Here is a 13742-nt window from a genome sequence, read left to right on the forward strand (position 1 = left end):
GGTAAAAATTGTAATTTTATTATTGGCTTACAAAATGCTAGATTGAAATTCTTTAATGAAAATTTAAACTATCTTAGGAAAGTAATAAATAATGTAAGATGGGATTTGTAAATTTGCTTTAATTGATTTCTGGACAAGCCTGTGTAAGCATCTTAAATAATTTTATTCTTATTGCTTTCACTAATAGTCTTTTTCATAAGTCATTATTGTTTGGTTGGCTTTTGTTTGTTTTAATAAGGGAAAGTTTTATCTCATTTCACTATTCTTCTGAGGAGCATGCCCTTTAATTTCACTTTTGTTTTTCAGTCAAGTTGATATTAATCCCAATTTTTTTTATAGATTTCTTGCTGAAACATATACTACAGTGACTAGTAATATCCTAAAATGTCCTCTAAAAGCTTTGCACTTATTATATTTGTAGAACTGGGCACCAACCCACTGAAGAGCTCAGGAATTGAAAATGGGGCTTTCCAGGGAATGAAGAAGCTCTCCTACATCCGCATTGCTGATACCAATATCACCAGCATTCCTCAAGGTGATAGAAGATTCTCCAAAACATTTTGAAAAATTTAAATTCAAAGACATTGATAAAAAAAAAAAAAGTTGTGGGAATTTGTATTGTCACCTAAGTGGGCAAACTTATTTCCAGAAAATTCTCTCTTACTGGAAGTGCTTCCAATTGGATGACCACTGGGTCATCCGGGCTCACTGTAGAGATGGGTAGACTCCTCTTAAAGTCTACTGTAAGATATAACTTAATGCACAGTGATTTCATATCATAATATTGTGAGATTACAAAGAAAATGTACATTGATTTTTTAAAAAGTAGCATGCCTTGGTGTATGTAAAAAAAGATATATGGGAGATATGGAGATATATGGGAGTATTCTGAAATTAATCCAGTTTTTATCTTGAGTCTGCAATCACTTAGGGAATTATTTCTTTTTTAAGACATTCCAGTTATTAATGTCTGAATGATAGTGGTGGTTGTATGTTGTAAAAATGTAGATTTTGGAGTCAGTTCAAAGACTTTGAAATAGTTATTCATCTGTCCTCTATTTCTTTATCTGTCAAGTGGAAATAATACTGCTATCTACTTCATCAAGTTGATTTAAAGTTAAATAAATAGAGAAATATTTAGCATATAAATAATTAGGAGTTTAATATAACTTTTTATTATTCATTAAAGATGGTCTGAACACTCAGTATGTATAGGCAATGTGCCACACACTGAAGACAGGTCAGTGAATAGGATATGCTACATGCCTTTAGGAGCTTACTATCTAAAATCAAGCCAGACAAATACACAGCAATAACCCCATAATCCGAAGGGTAAACTCATCATTCCAAGGGATACCCAGGAGAGACATAAAAACCACTCTTGGTGAATTAGAAAAGGCATCAAATCACCAATAATAAATTCCTCTACCTTGCACGTTGTCCCTACTCTGAATTTTTCAGTCTCACAAAAGCTCCTTTATATTCTCTAGTTTTCCCCTCAATCTGTCCCTTTCTCAACTTAGATGCCTTGTTCCTGACTGCGTACAAAATGTAGGTATTTGCCCATAGAAAACACCAGTTATCCTTTATTGTTCTTTTACAGAAATTCAACTCCTTTGAGTACATATTCCACAGGATGCTTTCTTACAACTCCTTACCCTCTCCATAGTCTTTTGAATACAGAGCTTGCTTTTGACTTTGTTAGTAGCAACTACTGGGACAGCTGGATGGATAGATAGATAGATAGATGATAAAGACTGATTTATAGTTTAGAAACAACTTTCATGTTGACTCTTCAATTTGTTCCATGTAGCAAGTGATCTTTCACTATCTTCAGTGCAGGAATAAAATATTTATATCTCAAGTAGATATAAATTAGGCATTGATATAGATAGATAGACAGATGATAGACAGACAGAACTTGCTAAAATTCTTGCTGAAGTTTATTTCATGCTGCCAGATGACTTACATTAAGCACAATCTCAGACTTCACTTCCCTTCTTAATGCATCCTCCAAAATTTCCTTCAGTAATATCTTTCATCACTTCATGATCTGTTTTCCCTTGCTTTCCTGTGTCTTTCTATCCCAGGTATTCTTTCCTCATCATTTATAGCTTGCTTTTGTTTACTACAAATTAGCAGAAAAATTAATTTTTTAAGCATGTATTTAGTGCCAGGTATCATGCCAAATGCTTGTCATAGAGTCTTTTATAGGATTCTTACAACATCCCTGTATAGTAGTATTATCATTCCTGTTTTATAAGAGTGTAAATGAGGCTTAAACAGGTAAAGTAAATTGTGATTAAGTTCTTAGAGGTAGGAACCAGCAGAGATGGAATTGTATGGTGCTGATATCAGAACTCATGTGTTCAACTATTTCACTCTGTTGCCATACTAAGTCCTCCTTTTCATTCATCTTTATGCCTACCTAATACATTATTTCACCTTGCTTAGGCTGAGATACTTATGCTTCAACATCAGCAACCTCCTGGTGATATTTCTCCCATCATTCATGGAAATGGAAAGGCAGTAAAATGTAGTGTAGAGGCTATAAAATCATACTCATACACCAACCTGGGTGAGAGACCTAACTCACTCATTTAGTTGTACTGTGACTTTAGGATAATTATTCTGCATTTCTATAACCTCAGGTTTGTTATCACTTACATGGTAGTATTAATAATACTATTTGCCAGAATTATTGTAAGAATTACTATCTAGAAGTAAGGCTTGCAAAGTACATGCACGGTATTTGGCCCAGCGTAAGCCTCAATATATTTTATCTTAAAAAAGGAAAATTAAAAGCAAATAAAGAACTAGAGTATGGGTTCTCCAACTCAGTGCCACAGTGGCAGAAGCTAATGATGCACTTTATAAATTTGTCTATTTCAAACCTATTTCAAAGATTTCTCCCAAAATCAAACTTCTTCCTAGCTATAACTACATTTGGGAAACTGACATCCAAAAAAGGGAGACATTTTGAAACTCAGTAAGGGTGATGGATGTGATAGCAATTAGTCTACTAGAGGCACTGCATTTAAAACAATGCATATATCTTCTTGGCAATAGAGAAGAAAGGGTGTGTATTTGTTATATACCTGCTTTTTCTACTAGGGGGGTATTTGAAAATTCATATTTGTTTATTCTCAGGAGAATCAAGTGGTTGAAATACCTTATTCCCAAAGTGATTTCACAATCACTAATATTTATGTATAAGAATTTCCTAATATTTATGTATAAGAATAATGTAATTGTTATTTCCTCCAGTTAAGAATATGCTATTTTAACTTCTCTTTTGCCATCTAGGAGCATATTGCATTCCCTACATAATAGATAGATCATCTACTAAATTTGTAACTTTGAGTCTTACTTCTTTATCTGTGAAAGGGGATTAGTGATCAATAATTTATATTTTGAGAGACTTAAAGGATTTGAAGGTAGAAAAAGTGCCAAGATCAATGTTCGATGCATAACATACATACAATAAATAAATGTTCCTTTTCCTAGCAGCTACCACACAAAATATGCTACCATAGGACACTAAAAATCATTTTCAAATAAGGACTCAACTATTGTCTAATAGACAATATTGACAGAATTAAATGTGATGTGATAAAAATTTCAGACCAAAGGAGACCTATGGTTTTTCAATTCGGTGTCTTTATAGACAAATAGCCAAGACTTTCTGCCAATCAGATGTTTTTTTCTGCACGTCACCAGTTTGCTATTTTCTTTGAATCTATTACTATTAAGTGGAACAATATGTTATTATAAAAGCTGTATAAAATATAATACACCCTCAGATGCTAGGAGGAAATGAAAATAACATTTAAACTCTTATATTTATAATAATCTTTGGAAATCACAGCCATTCAAGTACTATCCAGAGGTTTAGTGGGTACTTTGGACCTAAAATTATTCTCCCAGGTGCTCCACATATGGCAGATCACTTGATTACAGACCTCTCCACTCCTCCTGCATAAACATTCTGGATTTAATAGACATAAGTACATGTTAGTTGTTTCCACAAAGACATTTTGCAGAGGTATCTGATGTTTTTATGGCAAAGTAAATTAAGGCTAAGACCAGCACAGCATATCAGTGTTAATTTTTAATGATGCTCATTAATGAAATAGTTCAGTTTTTATATGGGTTTAACTTATGCATAATCTCTTCATTGTGGTTCAAATAGAGACTTCTCAGTTTCTAATTACTATATTTTATCAACATCAGTTTTCGCCTATTAACAAAGGTGGAAGAGAATATTGAGAGTCAGCATTGGCTTCAGTTCTTCTATTCCAAGAACAAGTATCAACTACATGATAAAAATAATCCATGTTTTTGTTAAAGTCAGCCTAAGAGAAAAATGGCAAGGGCTTGCGCTATTTCAGATTAAAAAAAAAAAAAAAGATGATAAGTAAAACTGATCCTTGGAACTGTATGTCTTTTATAAAATTGATGGCATATATCTTCATTAAGTCTGTCCACATTCTGTACTTATAGTATTTATCTCCTAATTTAACATCTTTAATTCCACATTCCAGGTCTTCCTCCTTCCCTTACTGAATTACACCTTGATGGCAACAAAATCAGCAAAGTTGATGCAGCTGGCCTAAAAGGACTGAATAATTTGGCTAAGTAATAATGTTCTTTCATGACATTCTATCAGAGCAATGGCTAGGTATATTAGTGCTTATATGATGAGAATTAAAAACATGATGATTGATTTTTTACTGTACTACATTTCACTGCTGTTCTTGTTTCTAATAATATGAAACTTTAGAATATCCAATTATTTCTTGAGAAAAAGCCAATGAACTAGTATACCTACTAAAACCACCAAGATCAGCTTCATATTTTATTAATACTGTACTGTTTATAGATTAGCTATATCTTATAAACAAAGTACCTGATTAAATCAACATGTGCATTTAATATGTTCTAACTTATTTGCCTCAACAGAAGGTGTGAATTATAACACAGTGTCCAGAATTTGAAATGCATTAAAATGAAATCTACTGAGACATAGAAATATTGAGCATCACACAAATTACTATTTTAATAGTTATGAGATTCTCTAAACCCCTCTTCTCTGAGGAGTTTAAAATAAAATATCTCTGGACATTTGATGTAGATCAACAAAAGAAAAGCTTTTGTTGTTGTTTTTCCTAGCCCTTCTTAATGATTTTTTTTTAAAGAAAAACGAAGTGATGCTAGTACTTGTCCTGCTTTCAAACATAACTTCCATCTGGCAAACATTTTCATTTGTCTTCAGCAGCACTATGTTCTTGATCTGTACGTATTGCTGACAGAGAAGCACAGTATCATGCCAAATGTCCTCATTCCTGTTTTTATGTATAAATTTCAAGGTAGATAAATTATAAAATATATTTTGAATCTTTAAGAAATACATGAGATCAAACGGATGTGTAATGCGGCTTTTCCAATTTCTATAGCTATTCCTCAATGGCCAGTAGGTGGTGAGGGTTGAAGGTGTGCATATGCATGTGACTGTAGTTACACCACATTACCATGGTGTCTCAGGTAATAAGACATCTTTCATTCACATCTTTTAATTTCAGTCTCTAATGTAGAAAACATTTTTCACAATAGTATTATGTATCACCTACCCTTCTTCATCGATTAGGTTCATTTAGCTGCAGAATAATGTAGACAGATACATTGCCTTGGTTAATGTGTAGAACTGACTTTAGTACCATTTATATTATTTGTTATTATCAGTAGTAGTAATTGTAGTAGAAGTAAACAATATTCTAAAGTTTTTAATATAGAAAATCATTCTCGAAATGTGTGCCATCTTAAAAAAAGTTTATTTTGCACTAAAAGTGTTATGACATTTGACATTCTGTACTTTAATATTGATATCATATACTTTGCATGAAACCAAGGAATTAAGACCTCAGAAACTTTGAAGAGACCAGCAGAAATTCAGATATCTCTTTAAATTAATTTTGAATTTCATTTATTAAATTAGAACAGAATACCTAATTGGTCAGACAACTTTCTCAATTCCTGAATTTATCAAACATATTTCTTTTTGGAAACAAATCCAGGAAAATCTGTCTATTAAACCATCAGATCCTTATGTTGTTTATTTCTAATTGATATTGGAACATGAGAAGTGTTTTGGTGCTCAAAATAAAAACTGAAAAGATGAAAGAAACAGCTACTGATCTCAGAACAATTTTTACGGTATAAATGTTTGAATTGGTTATTAGGAACAAGTAGGAAGAAAATAATGTATGAAAATAATGTATCTTTTGCAAAAATGTAAAATGGCTTTCAGACAACCTTCTCTTTTCTTATTAAGCAATAAGGAAATAATAATGTCTTATAATTTCATATATATACATATATATGTATATGCGTGTGTGTGTGCGTGCATGTGTGTGTGTATGTATAATCAACTCCCTTACTAGGTAAAATATTCTTTGATGGGAAAAGTGGCTTTTGACCCATGAGACCTCTGTCTCTCACAATGCCTAGTATAATATCATGCATATAATAAGTTCTCAAGACAATTTGTTTATTAAATATGCAAATAGATGTTTGAAAAAGTGAACAGTTTTGAAAAATAAATTATTAGGGATATTGTGTTCCAGTAATATGGTAGTCCAAAATTGAAAGTTGGAATTTGGATTTTATAAGAAATAGGAGATTATAACCAATCACATTGTCAGATGAATCTAAAAAAGAGTAACTTTTAGCCAAGACCTTAAGAATAAATGGGTTTTGTCCAGGCTCATAGAGGTTAGAAAAAGCACTCCAACAACTAGAAACAGTAAGTGCAACAACAAAAAATGTCGTTTCCTATAGACTTGATAATTTCACAATGCTTGTAAGAAAGGCATCCATGTTGGTATTTGCTTTCATTTCTGCTTTCTATGTAGGTTGGGACTGAGTTTCAACAGCATCTCTGCTGTTGAAAACGGATCTCTGGCCAACACACCTCATCTGAGGGAGCTTCACCTGAACAACAACAAGCTTACCAGAGTACCTCCTGGGCTGGCAGAGCATAAGTACATCCAGGTAATGCAAAGCCACTGCTTATGCTAGGAATATCCAGAGAGCAAACCCCTCTTTGGTGGGATGCTAGGAGGCAGGAAGCTCTCCTTGGAACTTTTTTTTTTTTTTTTTTGCAGAATGTCTTAGAATTTCTATGACGAAATCCCACAAACTAAAATTAAATCAACAAGCACAATTTACATTAGCTAGGTCTCAATAAAGTGTTTGATTCAGAAGTATGAAGATGAAACTTAAAGTCTTTTTTTAATGCTGATATTTTTTCAGTAGGGGTGGTGGTATTGGTGGTGCAATAGTGATAAGGGGAGTTTGAAGACACAAGTAAAATCAAAATTATTTTTTTAATGTCATTATTAATTTTAATTTTCAAATTATTCAATAATTGACTGAGAGGAGTTTCTTTGGTCTAGTTCCTGCATATTTTGACATAGCCTCCTCATTTTTCTCTTCTTTTTTAAAAATTTTCTCTAAAAATAAATATGAGCTACATGTGCAGAATACGCAGGTTTGTTGTATAGGTATATGTGTTCTATGGTGGCTGCATGTATTGACCCATCCTCTAAGTTCACTCCCCTCATCCCCCGACCCCCTCTTGTGTGTTTTGTTCTCCAGTCTGTATCCATGTGTTCTCTTTGTGTCCACGTGTTCTCAGTGTTCAAATCCCACTTATGAGTAAGAATATGCAGTGTTTGGTTTTCTGTTCCTGTGTTAGCTTGCTCAGTATGATGGCTCCCCGTTCATCCATGTCCCTGCAAAGGACATCATCTCATTCCTTTTTATGGCTATGTAGTATTCCATGGTATATATGTACCACGTTTTATTTGTCCAATCTATCATTGATGGGCATTTGGGTCAGTTTCATGTCTTTGCTATTGTAAGTAGTGCTGCAATAAACATATGTGTGCATGTGTCTTTATAGTAGAATGATTTATATTTCTTTGGGTATATACCCAGTAATGAGATTGCTGGGTCAAATGGTATTTCTGGTTCTTGATCCTTGAGGAATCACCACACTGTCTTCCACAATGGTTGAACTAATTTATGCTCTCACCAACAATGTAAAAGCGGTCCTATTTCTCCACAGCCTCACCAGCATTTGCTGTTTCCTGAGTTTTTAATAATCGCCATTCTAACCGGAGTGAGATGATATCTCATCTCCAGCCACAGGGGATTATTAATCTATTTTATCACTTTTGTTTACTTTCATAGACCATAGTGTAGTGTAGAACCTGAGAATACTTTAACATCTAGAAATTTTAGAATTTTAGCTCCTGTATTTGGGTTTATAATCCAATTTTAAGATAATCTTTGTATATGGTATAAAAGTCTAATTCATTTTCTATATGTGGATAGCAATTGTCCCAATGCCATTTGTGGGAAACAATATTCTTTCTCCAAGGAATTGTCTTGCTTCTTTGTTGAAAATCACTTGACCATAAATGTAGGAGTTTATTTCTGAACTTTCAATTTTATTACATTTATCTATATGTTTAGTGACATGACAGTATTGGACCTTTCAATTATTGTAGCCTCAGATTAAGTTTTGAAATTAGAAAGTGTAGGTTCTGGCCAAGCTCAGTAGCTCATGTCTGTAATCCCAGCACTTTGGGAGGCCAAGGTGAGTGGATCACAAGGTCAGGAGTTCAAGACCAGCCTGACCAACATGGTGAAACCTCATCTCTACTAAAAAGACAAACATTAGCTGGGCGTGGTGGCACACGCCTGTAATCCCAGGTACTCAGGAGGCTGAGACAGGAGAATTGCCTGAATCTGGGAGGCAGAAGTTGCAGTGAGCCAAGATAGTGCCACTGCACTCCAGCCTGGGCGACAGAGTGAGACTTCTTCTCAAAAAAAAAAAAAAAAAAGAAAAAGAAAAAGAAAAAAAGGAAATGTAGATTCTCCAACTTTGTTTTGTTTTGTTTTGTTTTCAAAGTTATTTTGGCTATTCTGGTTCTTTTGCATTCCATATAAACTTTAGGATTAACTTGTTCATTTCTAGAAAAATATTCTTGTAGTGCTTTGATTGTTTTGAATCTGTAATTACTATATTAATAACATTAAGCCTTCCAAAACACAAGGATTATTTATATCTTCTTTTCTTACTCTCAACGGATTTTGTTATCTTTAGCATATATGTCTTGCAATTCTTTTACTACATTCATTTTTTTCATTCTTTTTGATGCTGTTTTGAATTATTAATTTTTTTACTGGTTTGCTGCTAATGTATAAAAGTATAATTGATGTTTATGTATTGAGCTATCCTAGTACTATGCTAAATTTGTTTTTAGTTACAGTGATTTTTGTGAGTTCCTTTGGATATTCTATATTCAGGATATATTATTCACAAATAGACAGCTTTAATTATTTTATTTGGATTCTTTTAGTACCCCACTCTGCCCCCAACCCACCCATTACATTGGCTGAAATCTCCAGTGCAATGTTGAATAGAGGTGATGAAATTAGACATCTTTGCTTTATTTGCTAGTTTAGGAGGAGGGAGCATTCATTCTACCATTAGTTATCATGCTAGCTACAGGTCTTTTATAGATACTTTTTATCAAGTTGAAAAAGTTCCCTTCTATTTCAAGCTAACCGAAAACATTTATTATGAATGTTGTTGTTTTTTCTTACATGTTTTTCCTGCATCTATTGAGATAATCATGTGAGTTTTTGGCCTTTATATTTTTTATACACTGTATTACATTGATTGATTTTCATATGTTAAACTAATTTTACAACCCTGAGATAAATCATGTTTGGTCCTATAGTATATAATCATTTTACATGTTGTGAAATGTAGCTTCCTAATATTTTGTTAAAGATTTTTTTGTCCATATTCATAAGAGATATTTTATTATAGTTTTCTCTTCTTATGATGAATTTTGTCTGGCTTTAGTCTTAGAAAATATTGACCCAATAGAATGCGTTTGGAATCTACTTTTATTTTCTTTACACAGGCTAATACTTATGTCTTGATATTTTCTTCTCTTGTTTTCAATATTAGCCATAAGTGCTCACCAAACACCCCTTCCTTTACTTGCTGGAACATAGAAGATGGTAAATGACAAGAAACTTTCAAAATTTGAGACTCGTAAACCATGCATATAAGTGTTGTTTTCACTTGAATATTCCTTGTTTCTGTTTTTATATGACATCTACTAGTTTGCTTTTAAACCCTTACAAAAACAAAGTCATTTTAACCAGCACATGAATGTGAATGTCCTAGGAGGTAGAGCAATGTTTTAAGTTATTTTTTAAGGGAGTACTTCACAGGTTTTATAGCTCACTTTAGACCTTGTTGTCTTAGTGTTATATTCTAACCTAGCTTGTATGATTTTGGATAAGTTGCTTCTTTACTTACAGAATTCATATCCTCAGAGTGGAAGTGTAAACTTATTTCTAACATTCTTTGTATAAGTCTGATATTTAGTGACCCTAAGAAACTCTATGGACAAATTATCATTGTCTTAAACATGATTGTAAAGCATTCAGAAAAAAATTATGATTAATTATATAGGACTATATTCATTGAATAAAATGTATTACATAAAATTCACATTTGTTAAAACTTTCTAGGTTTAACAAATTTATTCCAAATGCTGTGATATTTAAATATTTAAGTACTTGTTGGAGTTTGTGATTATTTCAATTCCAGTACTTTATACTCTATTTTTCTTTTTCACTACATAGCACTTTCTCATTCTATATAATTTTTAAAAGGTTTATATATTTTTACCCTGAAACCATAATATTTCATGTAGACCCAATATAGTCATGTAGACCTGGTATATGAAATAACATTTATTCTTTCAACATATATTTATTGAACACCTGCTCTGTTCTAGTACTGGAAATGCAGCCATAAACAAGCAGAACCATTCCTGTCTCATGGAGCTTTTACTTTAGAGGAGAGAAACAAACAATAGCAAATAAGCATAATATGCTACATATTGATAATGCTAGGAAGAAAAATAAAGATGTTTAATGTAATTCTGCCCCAGAGAATGGCAGAATGGGGTGGTCAAGGACGCTATCTCTGGTAAGAAACAGTGAATTATATGAGGCAGCAAGCTTTGAAGATGCTTTAGAGATCATTCCAGGTTGCGTAAATGCTATTGATAACTTAAGAAGAGATCATGCTTTGTGCATTAGAAGAGCAACAAGTAGACCAGATGATTGGCCTGTGAAGTGAAGGAAGAGGTCAGAGTAAAAGGATATTAGATCATGTAGGATTTGTAGGCCCTTGTGAGAATTTTGGATTTTATTATTCTGCATAAGATTGGAAACCACTGGAGTGCTGAGGCAAAGAACATGTAATTTGATTTACTTTTTAAAGCAATTTCTCTGAGAGCTTAAACAAAATAAAATTTAGGAAGGTAAAGGGGAAAGAAGAAAGAATAATCAGGACAACTTCAATCATTTGGAAAGAAAGAATGGTGACTTGAACAAGGCTGTGGGAGTAGACATGGAGAGAAGGACTGAATTAAGTGTACATTTTGAAGGCTGAGCTAGCAAGAATTGTTGATTTAGTAGACAGCATAAGAGAATTGGGGCTTAAGGATGATGACAATGTGTATAGCCTGAACATCTGAAATGATTGGCATGCAACTTACTGAGATGGGGAAGACAAGACTAGGAAAGGAAAAACAAATTTTAGAAAAGAAAGGAGACATTGAAAGTTTTGTCTGAGAATTAGTCAGGTATTTAAAGTGGGGCCGGTCATGGTGGCTCATGCCTATAATCACAGCACTTTGGGGGGCCAAGGTGGGTGGATCACTTGAGGTCATGAGTTTGAGACCAGTCTGGCCAACATGGTGAAACCCCATCTCTACTAAAATCACAAAAAATTGCTGGGCATGGTGGCATGAGCCTGTAGTCCCAGCTACTCAGGAGACTGAGACAGGAGAATAGCTTGAACCTTAGAGGCAGAGGCTGCAATGCACTGGGGTCACACCACTGCATTCCAGCCTGGGTGACAGAGCAAGACTCTGTCTCAAAAAAAAAAAAAAATGAAGGATAAAAAGAATAAATTATTTAGCTGAAGGGCCTCAACATTTAGAGGATAATAATTATTGTTTCATGTTGCAGGTTGTCTACCTTCATAACAACAATATCTCTGTAGTGGGATCAAGTGACTTCTGCCCACCTGGACACAACACCAAAAAGGCTTCTTATTCGGGTGTGAGTCTTTTCAGCAACCCGGTCCAGTACTGGGAGATACAGCCATCTACCTTTAGATGTGTCTATGTGCGCTCTGCCATTCAGCTCGGAAATTATAAGTAATTCTCAAGAAAGCCCTCATTTTTGTAACCTGGCAAAATCTTGTTAATGTCATTGCTAAAAAATAAATAAAAGCTAGATACTGGAAGCCTAACTGCAATGTGGATGTTTTACCCACATTTCTTATTATGCATAAAGCCAAATTTCCAGTTTGAGTAATTGCCTACAATAAAAAGAAATTTTGCCTGCCATTTTCAGAATCATCCTTTGAAGCTTTCTGTTGATGTTAACTAAGCTACTAGAGATATTCTTATTTCACTTAATGTAAAATTTGGAGTAAATATATATGTCAATATTTAGTAAAGCTTTTTTAATTTCCAGGAAAAAATGAAGAGTGTGAGTCTTCTGTAATTCATTGAGCAGTTAGCTCCTTTGAGATAAAGTCAAATGCCAAACACTAGCTCTGTATTAACCCCCATTATTACTGGTAAAGCCTCATTTGAATGTGTGAATTCAATACAGGCTATGTAAAATTTTTGCTACTGTCACTATTTTGAAAAAATAAATTTAAAAATACATTCAAAATTACTATTGTATACAAGCTTAATTGTAAATATTCCGTAAACACAATTTTATGAAGGGAGCAGACATTGCTTTGTTGACAATAACAGTACATCTTTTCAATTTCTTAGGTATTTCTTCTACCTCTACCTGTCTTTCATTTGAGTATGGTCATCTGTTTAACGTAAGCTTAAAAGCACAAAGCATACATTTCCTGATTGGTCTAGAGAATTGATATTTCAATTTACTCTTCTGCTAAATAAATATTAAAACTATCATGTGTACTTCATGTAATCAAGCTGAACATTTCTACAATTACTAGATGCATTAGACATAATTATTTTCTTTAGTTAAACATCCAATGTTAGAAGTGTTTTCTGTAGAATTTAGCAATAGCTATCAATGCAGACAATTTAACAAGCCTGGGGATGATTTACTTAGAGTAAACATTTATTAAATTATACATTTATGCTATCAATAATTCGTAAGCAAATATGTGAAAATAGTTTTCTTTTCTATGAAGTTGAATGTTTGACAGTTAAAAACCCTATCAATTGTAGTTTCATATGGCAAATAGTAATTGAAATACTACAGGATACATTTAAATAATTTATTAAATATAGCAAATAATTAAAATGTGATAGAATAAATTTTATCCCATAAATATACACAGTTATAGTAGTGGCTCACATGAGAGGTGATCAGTTCTGCTAATAGTAGCAGACTGAGTACAGTGGAACATGAAAACTTGAGGAGATAGCAATTGAGGTGAATTTCCATAGATGCGCAATAGCTCAAGAACAAGATTTTGTGGGGAGGCACTATTCAAGACAGGGACTAAGTCCCAAAACCAAGAGGTATGCCTGGATACATCTCTCACAGGTTAGCATAAAGGTGGCTTAGTCAAACTTTTTCTT

General features: G+C 33.3%; 1 protein-coding gene across 2 annotated transcripts in view; it reads left to right on the forward strand.

The window, feature by feature from the left end:
• Nucleotides 1–13100, forward strand: part of DCN (decorin) — a 35913-nt gene extending 22813 nt beyond the window's left edge. For both annotated transcript variants that reach the window (XM_003927877.4, XM_003927876.3), the window contains exons 5-8: nt 422–535; nt 4545–4638; nt 6912–7050; nt 12133–13100. In XM_003927877.4, coding sequence (XP_003927926.1) covers nt 422–535; nt 4545–4638; nt 6912–7050; nt 12133–12327 — 542 coding nt within the window. In that variant the 3' untranslated portion in view covers nt 12328–13100. The remainder of the gene's footprint in view (nt 1–421; nt 536–4544; nt 4639–6911; nt 7051–12132) is intronic.
• The last annotated feature ends 642 nt before the right edge of the window (nt 13101–13742 follow it).

The sequence above is a fragment of the Saimiri boliviensis genome, chromosome 7 (assembly GCF_048565385.1).
Source record: "Saimiri boliviensis isolate mSaiBol1 chromosome 7, mSaiBol1.pri, whole genome shotgun sequence".
Classification (NCBI taxonomy): Eukaryota; Metazoa; Chordata; class Mammalia; order Primates; family Cebidae; genus Saimiri; species Saimiri boliviensis.